The 17,434-nt window shown below is 40.3% G+C and overlaps 1 protein-coding gene across 1 annotated transcript; it reads left to right on the forward strand.

Annotated features, from left to right (window-relative positions):
• The first annotated feature begins 14,041 nt into the window (after window positions 1-14,041).
• Window positions 14,042-17,174, forward strand: Zcchc12 (zinc finger CCHC-type containing 12). Its single transcript, XM_071606022.1, has 4 exons — window positions 14,042-14,246; window positions 14,585-14,641; window positions 14,815-14,903; window positions 15,331-17,174. Exon 4 carries the CDS (start codon window positions 15,439-15,441, stop codon window positions 16,642-16,644), a length of 1,206 nt encoding a protein of 401 aa, XP_071462123.1. The 5' UTR covers window positions 14,042-14,246; window positions 14,585-14,641; window positions 14,815-14,903; window positions 15,331-15,438; the 3' UTR covers window positions 16,645-17,174.
• Window positions 17,175-17,434: the final 260 nt, after the last annotated feature.

The following is a 17,434-nucleotide window of genomic DNA, read 5'->3' on the forward strand; positions in this document are numbered from 1 at the left end:
GATGCTAATGTTGCCCTGTACTACTGACCAAAGTTCTGGCCTGGGCCATAAGTCCCTGTTGGATCACCAAATCCCTCATTGACTGTCCGGGTCACTGCCTGGCTCTGACCTTTGCTACTAGAATGCTGAATTTTGGCCTCATTTACGTTTCCTTTTGCTAACACCATTTTCTGAAGTGGAACTCTTCATTTGTTCATTCATTTATTCAACAAACATTTATGGAATGGCTCTGGTGTGCCAGGTACTGAGGATAAATTATGAAGCAAAAGCAGTTGGAAGGTGAGCACGGTGGTGCACACCTGTAATCTTAGTGACTCAGTAGGCTGAGGCAGGAGGATCGTGAGTTCAAAGCCAGCCTCAGCAACTTAGTGAGGCCCTATGTAATTCAGCAACACTCAGTGGTTACACACCCCTGGGTTCAATCTCCAGTACCTAAAAAACACACACACACACACACACACACACACACACACAGATGGAGCCCTTCAACAAGCTATATTGCAGTCTCACTGGAAAGACAGAAAATAATCATTTTTAGATAAGGCAATTGCTATGAAGGAAAGGTGGATGATGCAATTGGAGCAGGTAGTAAGGGGATCTGAATGGCTTGGAGGGTGGCAAAAACATTTCTAAGGATGTGATATTTAAGTTGAAATTTGAAGAATTGGCAAGAATTAGTTCCAAAATAAACTGTTTTGAAAAATATGAAACCCACAAGGCTGGGAAAAGAAGGAGCCATCCTGGTTCCTCTGTCTTCTAAGATGATAATGCAGCAGGGAGAATCAACAGCTTCACACAGGATAGTCTCTAGGAGATTTATATTTATTTATTTGTTTTTTTAAATATACATGACAGTATATTTTAAATATACATGACAGTAGAGACACAGGATAGTCTCTAGGAGATTTATATTTATTTATTTATTTGTTTTTTTAAATATACATGACAGTAGAGTATTTTTTCTTATCATACATGATGGGCAATTACGATGATTGTATACTCATATATGAACATAGGAAAGTTATGTCCCATTCATTCTACTGTCTTTCTTATTTCCATGCCTCCTCCCTTCCCTTCATTCCCTTTTGTCTAGTTCGATGAACTTTTATTCTTCCCTCCCTCCCTTGTTGTGTGTTAGCATCCCCATATCACAGAGAACATTTGGCCTTTGGTTTTTGGGGATTGGCTTATTTCACTTAGCATGATTCTAGGAGAATCTTTAATCTAGATTTGGTACACCTACTTAAGTGAAAAGTCTATGTTTAAAATAAAAATAATAATTAGAACATCAAGAATCTGAAAATTAGCAAATGTAGAAATAGATGAAACCTCCCCCACTAAAAGCCCTTTCAAATTAGACTGCCCTGTTTGGAAAGGAATAAGTACACATAGATAAAGAAATGCTAATGTTCTTGAGGTCTTGAAATAACTATGTGTTATTTGTTTTTGTTTTCATCTTCAAGAATTGAAACAATTATTAAAAATGTATTGAACATGACAGTAGAGAACATGACAGTATCTGAACAACTTGATCATAATCTCTTAAATCTTTTAATATATCAGACCTGGACCAAACTGAGATATCAAAACCCACCTGAGCTTAAGACTTCTTAACCCACCTGAGCTTCAGATTTCTTATCAGTAAAATAGAGATACTAACAACAGGTATATCCAGAGGGTGTTTTTTTTTTTTTGAGACTTAATGAGTTAACACTTGCAAAATACTTAAATCAGTACCCTGGTCCATAATCACATAATGCATGTTAGTTGTCTTATTTCAGGGCCGACCTCTTTATAGAATATGTTAGAGGAAAATGCTTTCAGGCTAAAACACTGAGGTTACTACAACTGAGTCATTAAAGAGACTAGCTACTCCAGCTACACAAGGGTCAAGCCTGACACTAGAAATAGTAAGTAAAAAGAAAACTCAAGCCTGGGACATTACATATAAATCACCTGGTTTTCAGAAGTACACACACACTCAGACTTACTCGGTATCTCAAGTTCATAGAAGATTTTTCCTTCCTTTATTTCTAACAAGAAGTCATGTAGTCTCTGCCTAAATACCTCCAACAACAAGGAATTCTGTGTTTTTAAAGAAAGGCTATTTCATTCATTTTAGACAGTTCTAATTTTTTAGATCAAACATCACATTCTGTAGTCAGAAATTGTATTCCGCATCTATCTGTCCATTAATCTTCCTTCTGCAGTGGAGAACAAAACAGAACGTGTTCTCCTTCATAACTGATGAAATTGGAATAAGCACTGTAGATTACAATGTTGTGCCACTGTTCAATTTCCTGAATTTCATGAAGGTACTGGGGTCATCTCCAAGAATGCCCTTATCCTTGGGAAATAACGCACTGAATGTTAAGGAGTAAAGTCACACAATGTATGCAACCTACCTATAAAAAGTTCAGGAAAAAAATATTATATTAAGTAGTGAGAATGATAAAAAGTAAAAATATTTAAAATTGGTGAGATCTAAATAGATGATTTATAGGAATTCTTTGTTTTATTCTTACAATTCTTCTGTAGGGTCGAGATTATTTTTTTAAAGAGAGAGTGAGAGAGAGAGAATTTTTTAATATTAATTTTTTAGTTTTTCAGCGGACACAATATCTTTGTTTGTATGTGGTGCTGAGGATCGAACCCGGGCCGCACGCATGCCAGGCGAGCGCGCTACCACTTGAGCCACATCCCCAGCCCGAATTGAGAGTATTTAAAAGTCAAAAATTGGTGTGAAAAGAATCTTCTTCATATGACAGATCTTCAAAGATTGAGAATAATTTACCACAGTTATTCTAGTCTCTCCCATTCACTTGTTTTCTCCTAATTCATTCTTCAACAAATACTGATTGAGCATCTACTTTGTGCATGTCTAGAGTTGGGCAGTATGGATACACCAGAGAGGAAAGTCAACTCTACCTGCTCTTATGGAACTTGAGGGAACTTGTAGATGATTGAAGGAAATCAAACTACTCAACAAACAGTTCCATTCTTTCTGTGATAGGACTATGAAGGAAGAATTGGGGTGGAGGGAGATGATGTGAGAGAACCTACTAGAAGGTTCTGAATCTGCCAAGTGACCTCAGCATCTAAGGTTGTAGGGATGCAAAGGGCAGTGAGGCAAAGAGATTAGCACTCCTTTATAAAAAAATCTATTGGCCATGAGGAAGGATTTGTGAGGCCAAGTGAGCAGCTCTGGACAAGCATTTGACAAGTTGCTCTGTCCTGCTCTCTTAAATGTCATAGTGTTGAAAAGAGATTACGTGGATTTGAATGGCAGGTGCTGTGTCCTGGTGATGTAATCGGAAAAGAGGATAGAATAGCCTTGGTGCCATGGTGCAGGTCAAGACCAATCAACAAGCAAAAGTCCAGCCAACTCCTCAGACATTGGGGAACTACCTCAAAAACCAGGACCCCAGATCTACCCTGGCTTATCCTCCATCAGTCACAATTATGCTAATGGCATAGATATGGTAGTTTACCCCTTCCTGCACAATTTCAAATTTGAGTAGGATTTGGGCTTAGAGGAGTCCTAAAAACAGAAAATCCAACAGGAATCATGCCAGCTTCAAATGAAGGACTTGTCTTTACAGCTTAGGTGAAAAAACATAAGCATTAGACCCACCAGTGTATATTTTTTTCCCAAGAAAAATAGCCATTAAATGTGGGATGGATTAGAAGATCAAGCTGAGGGTGTGCTTGTGAAGCCTAGGGTCTGGAACATAATAAGCTTTCGATGAATGGCAGTGGTTCTTGTACTCATTAATAACAAGTGGGTTGGGTGAGGAAAAATGTACTAGCGTGAGGAGTCTGGATATTTGATATACTTCTAGGGCACTGTCGAGGGACAGGGGACAGAGCTGTTAATGGAAGACTGCAAGAACTTACTTTTGCCTATTTCATAGTTTTGCTTATCACAATCACCTAGTATTCTAAACAGTCATTACTAGAAATCTAGAATATATCTTTTTTGTTCATTCATTGATTCATTAAAGAGATGTGTATTGAGTGCCTGCTATGTGCCAGACACTGTCCTAGGTGCTAAGGATATACAAGCAAACAAAACAAGTAAACATAACCTCATAGTTCTATATACCATGAAAGTTTTCATAGTACTTTAATCTGCAAGATTTCATTTGATCCTCAGGACAATCCAATGTGATAGATGCTACTGATGTTGTCTCCATTTTATAGATTATAAAACTGACATATCCAGAGGAGATCAATTAATCTGCACATGAGTGGCAAGGCTAGTATTTGAGCCCAGACCTCCAGGTTAATTCTAGTTTCACTTAATTCAAAATGGCCACCAGTCTTATCTACTTCTTGCCAGCCTCCCTTATGCCAGTGGACACCCAGGGTTTTCTAGCCTGCCTTCTGCTCTGGGCTCAACTAGATCTCATCTCTGTCAAGGGGTCCAGTCAATCTGTCAGGGGAGTTTTTGAAGTGCCTGGTTCTATGACTTCACAGTAGATAAGTCTCAAAGGGCCACTTAGGCCTTAGTCATCTCAGACAATCCAGACCAGCAGGGAGAGGGCTGGTCTACATTTTCTGAGATGTCAACTGTGCAGATCTTGGTGTACCTGTGTCTGAGCCCTTCTCTAGTGGTGCTCTGGATGGTGCTCTCCTGTGTTCAGAAACCTGGACCAGAAGAAGAGGAAGTGGTGAAATAACAGTTTTGGATGCCAGATCTCTCATCAGGAGATTGGCACTGAGCTCCCTCAGACTCAGTGGCCTGTGCTCTCCTGTTGGTAATACACTTCCTCTGACCTGGAAATCCTATTACTGTATTCCTGGAGTTTTTCCAGACTTTAAAAATCTGATAGATTATTAGAACTTAAGCAACTTCGAGGAATACCTATTTACAAGAGTACAGAGAACAAGAGATTTAGGTACAGACTTTCTCAGTATATAGAAAACTCAGGCTTTGGGGCATAATTTTTCTATTTAATTAAGTTCATATAAATATGCTATAGTGTGGATCTTTAATGGACCCCAAAGTCCCAGGTGCTGAAAATTTGGTCCCCAGCCCAGGCCACTAGGTGGTGGAAACTTTAGTAGATAGAGCCTAGTTGGAAGGATCTTAGATTATGGAGGTGTGATTTTGGAGGGAACCCCCCCTTCCCTTCTCTGTCTTCCCAGCTGCCATGAGGTGAATAGCTTGTTCTACCATGGGCTCCCACCATGATGTTCAGCCTTGCCACAGACCCAAGGTGATGGGCAAATTGATCTTGGACTGAAACTTTTGGAACCATGAGCTAAAATAAGTCTTTCTTCCTTTTGAGTTGATTCTCTCATGTCTTTTGTCACAGTGATGGAAAGCTAACACAAAATAATAAAACTGTGTTTGTTTAGAATATTATCTTAATTTCCCATTGATGAAAGTTATGTTGAACGACAAGAAAACATGGTGCAGTGGAAAACACAGCAGCTTTGGAATTAGATGGACCTGTTTTCAAAATATGACTCTACCTCTTACAAGCTGTATAACTTTAGGCTTCTCACTTATCCTCTCTGCATGTTGGTTTCTATTAAGTCTGCCAAATCACAAGCTCAGTTTGAGGAATAAGGAATTTGGCATATGTAAAGAAAGCACCTTACATAATGCCTGCCACATTAAAATGGTCAATAGATATTTATTCTTTTTAACCTCCTTTGGACTAACTGAAGAGGCAGAACTGAACTTGAAGAGTAAATCAACAGAAATGTAAATGTTGAGGTTTGGGGTTTGTGGTTTAGCTCAGTGGTATGAGTGCTTAACATGTGCACAGCCCTGGATTCAATCACCAGGGCCACAGCAAAGAAAGAAAAAAAGAGAAAGAAATATAAATGTTTTAAAAATGCAATTGTAATATTTTTGTTTATCTAAAATAAATGGAAAATAGGACAATAACAGTCCTCCAATAGGGACTCAGAATTAATTTAACAAATGTACAGAGCTTTAAGAAGAAATAATAACAGATGCCAGATAGAGAGCACTTGTGTCATATAACATTCTCAAAGATTATAAGGATAATCTTCTTAAATCCTCACAATAACATTTCAGCTGGGTATGATTGTAATCTCCATTTACATATGTGGAAACTGAGGTACAGAAGGATCAAAAAACTGAAAACTAAGTGGTCAAAGCAAAATTTAAACCTGGTGGGTTTGGCTACAAAACCCGCATACTTTACAATATTTTGTTCAGGAACCAAAGAAGTACTTTTTTTTCGAAGGTCACTTTTTCCTTCCTCTCTACTCAAATCCCTTCCCACCTCAATTCCCAATTTTAATCCAAGGGACACTTAATTTAGCAATCCTTTCCTTTAAATATCTAGAATAAGGGACTGGGGATATGGCTTAGTGGTAGAGTGCTTGCCTGGCATGTGTGAGGCCCTGGGTTCAATCCCCAGCCCCAGAAAAGTAAAAATAAATTTATTTTATAAATTTTATAAATTTGTTTAGAAATTTATATATATATATATATATATATATATATATGTATAAATTGGACTTTATCAAAATTTTATATACATATATTTGTATATAATATATATTTGTATATGTATATATAACATATTTGTATATACGTATATTAAATTTTGATAAAGTCCAATTTATCTGATCATATATATACATACGTATACATATATACATACATATATTAATTTGCATATATATTAATTTGCATTTCCCAAATGGCTAATGATTTATATATACATATATGTATATGAATATACATATATATGTATGTAAAAATTCTTTGCATTGAAACCAAGGCCTCAAACATGCTAAGCAAATGTTATTGTTTGGATATGATGTGTTCCCCCAAAGACTCATGTGTTGAAATCTTTGTCTCCAATGCAAAGAGTGTTCAGAGGTGGGGCTCTTAGGAAGTGACTGGATCATGAGGGCTCTGACCTCATCAGTGGATTAACCCATTAGTGGATTAATAGTTTGATGGCATTATTGGGAGGTTGTAAAAACTGTAGGAGGTAGGGCTTAGTTGGAGGAAGCAGGTGACTGAGGCCATGCTCTGGAAGGGAAAACTTGTCCTTATCCCCTTCCTCTCCCTGGACGCCCCTGCTTCCAAGCCACCATGAAGTGAGCAGCTCCTCTCAACCAAACTTTCTTTGCCATAATTTTCTGCTTCATCCACAGCAATGCAGTGAGCCAATCATGGACTGAAACCTTTGAAACTGTGAACCAAAATCAATCTTTTCTCCTTTGTGATGTTTTGCTTGGGTATTTTGTCCCAGTGACGAAAAGCTAACACATCAAATCTATCACTGAGCTATACTCCCAACCCTACTCCCAACTATCCTGACTTTAAAAAAATTGTAGTTGTAGATGGACAGCATGCCTTTATTTTATTTGGTTATTAGTGCTGAAGATCAAACCTAGGACCTCACATGTGCTAGGCAAGCGCAGCCCCAGCCCCTATCCTGATTTTTATGGTAATAAATCTTGCTTTGTTTTAGTTTTATCATCTCTATGTGCATGTCTAAACAATATAGACTCTATCTGTGTGTAAGCTTTATACAAATGTCTTCCTTTTTTAAAAACAAGCTTTATCTTGATACAGTGCATATCCATAAATTCATCCTTGTAAATTTTATAATTTAATGTTTTAAAAATATATTCAGAGTTGTATCATTACAATCAATTTTAGAATGTTTTCATCTCCATAAAAAGAAACCCTATACATTAGCAGTGGTTCTCTTTTCCTTTTCTTTCCTCTCTCAGTCCCTGGCAAACACTAATCTATTTTCTGTCTCTATGGATTTGCCTCTTCTGAACACTCCATGTAAACAAAATAATACAATATGTGGCCTTTTGTGCCTGTCCTCTTTCATGCTTTCAAGGCTTATTTATGTGGCAGCATCAATCAGTACTCATTTCCTTCTATCCATTCATCAACTGATGGACATTTAGTTTGTTTCTATTTGAGGGCTATTATTATTAATAATATGTTGCTATGAATTTCAGTGTACAAGTTTTGTACAGATACTTGTTTTCATTTCTTTTGGGTGTCCATCTAGGAGTGCAACTGCTGAATCATATTGTAATTCTATATTTAACCTTTTGAGGCTATTCCATACTGTTTTCCAAAAAAGCTATACAACTTTAAATTCCCAGCAGCAATATTTGAGGATTCTAATTTTTCAATATCCTTGCAAAAAACTTGTTATTTTATTTATTAGAGCCATCCTAGTAGGTATAAAATGGTATTTCATTTTGGTTTTAATTTGCATTTTCCCAATGGTTAATGATGTGGAGCATCCTTTCATGTGTTTACTGGCCATTCATGTACTATCCCTGGAGACATGTCTATTCAGATCCTTTGCCATTTTTTAAATTGGGTTTTTTCTTTTTATCATCAAGTTATAAAAACACTTTATGTATTCTAGATAAAAGTCTCATATCAGATACCTGATTTGCACATATTTTGTCTCATTTGTGGACTCTTTTCCCCCTGTGGTACTGGGTATTGAACCTAGGGGTGTTTACCACTGTGCTATATCCCTAGCCCTTTATAAAATTTTACTTTGAGACAGGGTCTCTCTAAGTAGCCCAGGCTGGCCTTGAATTTGCCATCCTCCTGCCTCAGCCTCTCCAGTAGCTGGGATTACAGGTGGATGTCACCAAAACAGGCTCTATGAATTGCCTTTTGTTTTTCTTGATAGTGTCATCTGATACAGAAAAGCTATAAATTTTGATGAAGTCCAATTTATCTATGTTTTACTTTATTACTTATGCTTTAGTGTCATACCTAAGAATGTTTTCCCTAATTTGAGGACACAAAGATTTATATTTGTTATTTCTTTTAAGAAGTTTATAATTTTAGCTCTTATATTTGGGTCTATGATCCATCATGAGTTAATTTTTCATAGTGTGAGGTAGCAGTCCAAATCAATTATTTTGCATGTGGATATTCAGTTGTCCCTGTACCATTTGTTGAATAGATTACTCTTTCCCTATTGAATGGTCTTGTTACCCTTCTCAAAAAGCAATTGACCAGGGGCTGGGGTTATGGTTCCGTGATAGAGTGCTTGCTGGCAGGTATGAGGGACTGGGTTTGACCCTCAGAACCACATAAAAATAGATAAATAAAATAAACATATTAAAGGTATTGTGTCCATTTGCAAAAAAAAAAAAAAAAAAAAAGCAATTGACTATAAACGTATGTGGTTTTTTTTGTGGACTCTCAATTCTCTTCCATTGATATGTATATCTATCCCTATGCCAGGACCACAGAGTCTTGATTACCATAGCTTTGGAGTAGGACTTCATGTTGGGAAGTATGAGTCCTACAACTTTGTTCTTCCTTTTGAAGATTGTTTTGGTTATTCTATGTCTCCTGCATTTCCATATGAATTTTAGGATCACGTTGTCAATTTCTACAAAGAAGCCCACTACAATTATGGTAGAAATTACATTAAACCTATACATCCACCTGTAGATCATTTTTTTTAGTAATAATAATTAGTGTTTAACCCATGAACATGAAATGTCTTTCCATTTATTTAAATCTTCAATTCCTTTCAACACTGTTTTGTGATTTTTCAGTTTATGAGCTTTGTACTTCTCTTGTTAAATTTGTTCATAAATGTCTGGGTTTTGGTGCTGTTGTAAAAATAAATGTCCTAATTTCATATTTTGATCATATATAGCTAGTATATAGAAATACAACTGATTTTTGTATATTGATCTTGTATCTTACACTCTTGCTAATTCATTTACCCGTTACAGTAGATTTTTAATGACATCCCTAAGATTTTCTATATAAAAAAAATCATATCACCTACTTATGGGAGATGTTTTTACTTCTTCCTTTCCAATCTGGATGCCATTGATTTCTTTTTCTTCCATAATTATCTTGGCTAGAACCTTCAATATGATGTTAAATAGAAGTGGCAAGAGGGGGCATTCTTGACTTATTATTTGCTTGCTTTATAGTTCATTAATGTTTTTGTATTTCATTAATTTTTATTCTTATATCATTTAAAAAAAAAATGTTGGGCTTGCTAACACATTCCTGTAGTCCTAGGGGCTCAGGAGGCTGAGGCAGGAGGTTCACAAGTTCAAAGCTAGCCTCAGCAACTTAGTGAGGCCCTAGGCAACTCAATGAGACCCTGTCTCTCTTTTTTTTTTTCATGAGCAGATGATGAAATATTTATTCGTTAGGACTCAAAAAAGACTTTTTTTTTTAAAGAGAGAGAGAGAGTGAAAGAGAGAGAGAGAGAATTTTTTAATATTTATTTTTCAGTTTTGGGTGGACACAACATCTTTATTTTATTTTTATGTGGTGCTGAGGATCAAACCCAGTGCTGCGCGCATGCCAGGCAAGTGCGCTACCGCTTGAGCCACATCCCCAGCCCCATGGATTCAAGACATTTAAAGGAAGGCAAATTTTCCTATAAATACCCCATCAGTAAGAGTGTGGGCCTTTGGGTGTCCCACAGCCAAAGGAGAACCTTTCTCTTTTAAAAATTGATTTAAAAAAAATGACAGCGGAATGCATTACAGTTCTTATTACACATATATACTGAGACCATGTCTCAAAAAAAAAAAAAGGCTAGGGATGTTGCTCAGTGATTAAGTGTCCCTGGGTTCAATTCCTGGTACCAAAAAAAATATTTTTTTGCTTAATTTTTTCTTACATCTTGGTATGGAGGCTTAACTCTTTAACTTTTGACCTTTCATTATTGCTAATAGATGTTCTTTCTTTCTAAGCACTGCTTTAGCTGTATCTCACAAGTTATGATATGAGCATTTTCATAATTGTTCAGCTAAAAATATATTTTTGTTATTTTTTTATTTTGAGACAGGGTCTTGCTAAAGTGCTTAAGGCTTGGCTTAGTTGCTGAGGCTGGCTTTGGGCTAAGATCCTCCTGCCTCAGCCTCCTAAACCACTGGAATTATAGGTGTGGGGCACTGCACAGGGCTTTACTCTCTTTTTGGATATGTCAAATTAACATAAGCAGGGCTACTATAAGCATCCCCATCCAGGCTTTCACTTTGGATGGGTGAAACTCCTAGTGTGAAGTGCCCCTTTATATTCAGTTCCTTTGGTGGGATAACAATGCCTACCTCACTAGGGTTGCTGGGATCCTTAAATGGGGTAAGGTATGGAAAACTGACATAGAAGAGGAAAGCAGTCAAAGGTAGTTAATGTTTCAACTGGAAGCTTTAGCTCTTAACCTTCAGGATTTTAAGGTTTAATTTTTACATTTGAAAAATAAAATATGGCCTCTTTAGAGCCATCAGTGCTGGAATTCTTGAAATTAGATACTCTTTCACCCCCAATCCTTTCCCTACAACATGAGGCCAGAGATAATATACACTTTATCCAACGTGAGGCAGTTTAGCAAATATGCCTCTTAGCCCTACATAAATAGACCTTGATTTTGTTCTGATGATTCAACCCAGCACTGGGCTTACATAATTGAACTTTTTGTCAGAGTTCTAAGATTTAGTCCTTGTCTCTACCCCCACCCCCACCACTGAGGATTGAACCCAGGAACACTCTAACACTGAGTTACATCCCCAGTTCTTTTTATTTTTTGAGATGGAGTCTCACTAAGTTGCTAAGGCTGGCCTTGAATGCAACATCCTCCTGCTTCAGCCCAAGTCACTGGGATTAAGTCTTTGTCTTTTTTTTTTTTTTTTTATGCCACTAGGTCCCACTGCAGATTATGGGATTTGGTGATGAAGTCAATTTAAATGTTTAGAAGTCAGGATCAGATATCCTAGTACTGGGGAGCAGAATCAAAAGTCTGAAGAAAGTCCATAAACCATTGCCAGCCTCATCCCTGACTGTGAGCAACCTGTCTCTTCTCTGTACTTCCACCAACCTTCACCAGCAAGTAGCTTATTCTCTGGGGCCAGCGATGCCAAATCCAGCAAAAGAGAAGTCCCCTCCAGAGCTCTAGGAAGAGCAACCTAGCAACCTGTCCTCAAGCCAAGAAATGGAAGTACTGTCTGTATCAGTGGCAGAGAGCTGTCATCAAGGGGTTTAGTTCATACTGAGTTTCATTTCATGTACTTCCTCAAGTACCAGTGAGGGTGGGAAGATATTAATGAAGAAAAGTTGAAGGGGAGTAGTTTTTAATCATTACTGGCCCAAGGACCCATTTAAAAATCTACAAAGCTGTGGATTTTAGAAAAATACACAGTTTGTATTAGTTTTCTGTGGCTGTCTGCTATGGTCTAAATGTTTGTGTACGCCACCCCCATTCATATGTTGAAATTCCAATCCCCAAAGTGATGGTATTACTGAGGTGCCATAAGAAATCAAACACTAGCGGGAAAGTGGGTTCACCACCCTGATTGGAGGAACTTGGCCTAATGATCTATGGGATTGGCTAATTTTAAAATTGGGGCAGGCAAGGGGAAGAGCTATAATTAAAATGGATCCAATTTGATCCAATTAAAGCTGAATACTATATTCTGAAAATGGACAACTAGACTTTTCTTTCTCACATTAGGTAGTGAGACCTTTGATTTGGTCACAAGGGAAAAGCAATCATGATTAGGATTAATATACTAACATAAGAGAAGCTGGACAGTTAGCTTGTCCCTTCCACCACATGAGGACATAGTAAGAAGGTGCCATCTATAAACCAGGAAACAGGTCTTCAACAGATACAGAATCTGCCAGCACCTTGATCTTGTAATTTCTAGCCTCCAGGGTCTATGATAAATCAATTTCTATTGTTTAAAAACCAGTCTGTGGCATTTTTTAGAACAGCCTGAACAAACTAATATGTTGCCATAACATACTACCTCAAAATGTGTGCCTTAAAACAAAAGAAATGCATTTTCTCATAGCCCTGGAAGCCAGATATTTTTCATGCCTCTTCCAGTTTCTGGTAGCTACTCGCTTTCCTCTGCTTGTGGCCCCATTGCTCTGCTGCAGTCTCTGCTCTGTATTCTCATCTTCTTGTCCTCTTTCGTGTGCATAAACTTTCCCTTTGCCTCTCTCTTATAAGGACACTTACAATTGGATTTAGGGCCCATCTGGCTAATCTTCCCAAGTCGATATCCTTAAATCGCATCTGCAAAAGACCATTTTACTTCATGAGGTAATATTTACAGATTCTAGGGATTAGGGCTTGATATATTGGGGTGGCCATTACTCAGCCTTCTTCATAGTCCCAGATTTTTGCATACAGTTTCAGGAAGATCATGTCCCCCAGGCAGGAACAGGAACATGCCCTGGAGTTGCAGTTCACCGCCAATATGCTATGCATAGGTAACATAGGAGTCAGGCCCATTTACCTATTCACAAACCTCTCTACACCACAAAATCAACTAACATCGTTGGTTAAAAATACAAAACTATACTGCAAACCCCTACTCTAGTAAACCAGAATCCCCTAGAGCTGGGGTCCAGAAATCTGCATTCCCAACAAGCTCCTCAAAATGATTCTCATACGGGGCTGTGGCTGTGGCTCAGTGGTAGACACACTTGTCTGGCATGTGTGAGGCACTGGGTTCGATTCTCAGCACCACGATAAATAAATTAAAAAAGATCTATCAACAACTAAAATATTTTAAAAAAATGATTCTCATGCAGTCCACTTTGAACCTATACTTGAGTGTTGGTTAGGGAGCTATGGTGCTCCAAATCTTCCATTAAGTGGACATACTGCCACCTCCTTCACAATAAAAGAGGAAACGTCTGAAGGAAACTGTTTTCCACAAAGGAAGCACTAATGCTTCCTCCCATTCCCCTAACACAAAGTGACGAGCCTCTATTGTTTTGATTTTGGTCCTGCCTCAGGTTTATAATACACCTGCCCTGAAGACGTGGAATTGAGCCAGGGGTGAGGAAAGAAAGAGCGGAGGGAGAAAGAAGCCGACTCACGGGTAAAACGCAAACCGGTCTCTGAGACCTGCGGAGCTGCACGTGACGCCCTACGGACCTGCCCCTGGGACACAGGTTCTCCCGGCCGACTCCGCGCCGGCACCCGCCCCCGCGCTCCACTGATTGGCTGCGTCGGCTCGCTCCTCACGCTCTTTTGTCTCAGCCCGCAGAGGATAAAAGCAGCCGCAGCTGCCTCGGGAACTGCGCTGCCGCGTCTCGGCTCCCCTCGTTGGGTGGCCGTGCGAGGCAGTTCCATCGGGCATCTCTGTGCCGCTTAGCTGCGGAAGAGGCGCTCGTCTTTTTCCTTTACAGGGCTGCGGAGATTAGAAGGCGGAATCCATAGCTGTGGACGTCGGAGCACACCGTTAGCAGCGGGTTGCAGGTAAAATACATGGGGGCACAATTCCCTCGTTCGAAGAGGGGTGGGGGACATCGTCCCCAGTACTGGGCGGCTCCCAGTGTGGAGAATTGGTAACTTCGAGGCAGGGGAAGGAGCACCCAAGGCCCGGCCACGCGGAGGAAGGAGGTAGGGCTCAACCTGGATGCTTCCGACTGGGTAGGATTTGCCTGGACTGGGGAGAGGGGAGTGGGGGGTGGTATGCGCAGGACGAGGGATAAAGAATAGTGTTCGCTCCGAACCCTCTTTGCATATCCTCACCTCTTCCTGGGGAGGAATACGTGGGTGGGTGTGTCCAACTCCTGTTTTTTTTTTCTCCATAGCAGCTCATCAAAGACGAAAACCTGAACTTTAATTCTGCGCAGTTGACTGATAAGCTGGTAGGTCAGTGGTCTCCCGGGGGGTTACAGGGGTGCATTTTGGCTTGTATTCAGAAGGTGGGAGAAGCGGCGTGGTGTGGGGAGTGGGGGCGGGGAGTGGGGGCGGGGAGTGGCGGGATGAGATTGAGGCTGAGGCTGCTTCTGACCCTTACCTTCCCTCTGCTGTGGCGCAGTCTTGACGCCCTAAGCACAGGGTTCTACAAACCCGGAGGTGAGCTTTCTCATAGAGGGCACCGGTTGCAGAGCTTGAACCTGAAAAAAGGTGAGCATTATTTTCTGAGCCCCTGTAAGAATCAAAAAAAATGAGAGAGGGGGGAGGATTTTGAGAAGGGCGGGTGGTTGAGGCTAGATCATGAAGTTAATTAGATCTTATTTTATTTCCACAAATCCGTAAGCACTGTGCTCTGTTGAGAGCCCAGCATCAGCTGCATTATGCTGTAAAACCTGGAATTCGAAGCAAGTTGCAGTTCCTCTCGAAGAACTTGGCGGGAGGAGGTCTGTGTGGCTGCAGAAAGCACCCTGGTAGCGAGGGGACACCAGCTAGCCCTGAGAACCTGTAATTGCCAGTCTCCTGCAGGATGTTTTTAGGGTAGTGGATAGATATAAACTGTAATGCACGCTACTGAGGTAGGGAGAGTCTATAGCTGCAGCCTGCTCTCTGTTTAATCCCCCCTTTTCCTTTTTTACAGCCTCCACTGAAATCGGAAGAAGGAAGAGCACCGCAACATCTGCAGATTAGGCTTTTATTTCTAAAAAGCCTGAGCATCGTATATTCAGATACCCTATCATTGCTAGGCATGGCTAGTATTATTGCACGTGTGGGTAGCCGTCGGCAGAATGCGCCGTTGCCGCCTTGGGCCCATTCCATGCTGAGGTCCCTGGGCAGGAGTCTTGGGCCTTTGATGGCCAGCATGGCAGACAGAAATATGAAGTTTTTCTCAGGGAGGGCGGTGCCAGCACAGGGGGAAGAAACCTTTGAAAACTGGCTGACCCAAGTTAATGGGGTCCTGCCAGACTGGAATATGTCTGAGGAGGAAAAGCTGAAGCGCTTGATGAAAACCCTTAGGGGCCCTGCTCGAGAGGTCATGCGTTTGCTCCAAGCTGCCAACCCCAACCTAAGTGTGGCAGATTTTTTGCGAGCAATGAAACTGGTGTTTGGGGAATCTGAGAGCAGTGTGACCGCGCATGGTAATTTTTTTAACACCTTGCAGGCCCAAGGGGAGAAAGCCTCCCTTTACGTGATCCGTTTGGAGGTGCAGCTCCAGAATGCTATTCAGGCAGGCATCTTAGCTGAGAAGGATGCCAACCAGACTCGCCTGCACCAGCTCCTCATAGGAGCTGAGCTGAATAGAAATCTGCGCTTCAGGCTTCAGGGTCTTCTCAGGATGTATGCAAATGAGCAGGAGCAGCTTCCCAATTTCCTGGAGTTAATCAGGATGATAAGGGAGGAAGAGGATTGGGATGACACTTTTATTAAACGGAAGCGGCCCAAGAGATCTGAGTCAGTGGTGGAGGGGGCAGACAGCCCCGGAGCATTTCAGGGCTCCCTGCCTGTAGCAATTGGCAGTGACGACTGCAGTGTGATAGAAATAGATGATACCCTTGATGACTCAGATGAGGATGTGATCCTAGTGGAGTCTGGGGACCCTCCACTGTCATCCTCAGGTGCTCCTCCCTTCAGGGGCAGGGCCAGATCTCAGGACCAAGTGTTGGTCATTGATCCCCCCAGTAATTTTGGAACCGAGGCTCCTTCCACCAGCAGTGGTTCTGGACATAAGATTAATGGTCCTAGGGATATGCGCAGAGCCAGGAAGCGAAAACACACAACTCGCTGTTCCTTTTGTGGGGAGGAAGGACACTCAAAAGAAACCTGTGATAATGAGAGCAACAAGACCCAGGTTTTTGAGAATCTGATCATCACCCTGCAGGAGTTGACACATACAGAGGAGGAGGGGTCAAGAGAGGCCCGTGGTGAATCCAGTGATTCCTCTGAGCCACAGTAAGGTGCTAGCCCCCCCCCAATCCTTAAATGAACCTTTTCCCATATTCAGAGTTTGATGATGGGAAAATTAGGAGAGGGGGAGTTCTAATTGCATGAGTTAATCTACAAAGCGGCTTTCTTTTGTCACGGAGGAGAAGGGATCTCATATTACCAGTATAGTGGAAGGGGATGTCCTGACCTTTAGGCTTGCTTCCTTTTCCCACTGCCTAAGAGTCTATTTTCTGTGTGTGCCCATTTCTTTGATGGCTTTATGCTCTTTGTGAAAGTTGTATAATTCATTGCTAAATCTTTAAATGATAAAAGTTCAAAAAGTAAAGTATGTTACCCCCGAACTCACCACCCTTATTTAACCATTGTCAGCCCTTGTGGTGAATGTCTTTCTGGATATTTTCCTGTACCTATGAACCCAGATAGATATATGTATAGATAAAAGTGACCAAATATAAGTGCTGTTCTATATGCTGTATTTTTTCACCAAACAATATATGTTGTGAGCTTCTATGTCAATAAATATATCAGCATCTACTTTAATATCTCTGTGGTATTTTAAGAAGTAAAGGGAAAAAATAAAATGTAGTGAAAAAGTATAAAGTGGGGGAGTCATTTTGAGGTTGTGTTTTTATCGTCCTTATTTTGCAGAGGAGGAAAAGGGAAGAAGGGCTGAAATATTGCTCAAAGGTAAAGGGTCGTTTGATCACAACGGAACTGTCTCCTACCTCATTGAGCCAATTTTAGCCTGTATTATTTGACAACATCACAATGCTTTCTTCTCTAATGTATGCTGAGGTTAC

Source organism: Marmota flaviventris, chromosome X (assembly GCF_047511675.1).
Source record: "Marmota flaviventris isolate mMarFla1 chromosome X, mMarFla1.hap1, whole genome shotgun sequence".
Classification (NCBI taxonomy): domain Eukaryota; kingdom Metazoa; phylum Chordata; class Mammalia; order Rodentia; family Sciuridae; genus Marmota; species Marmota flaviventris.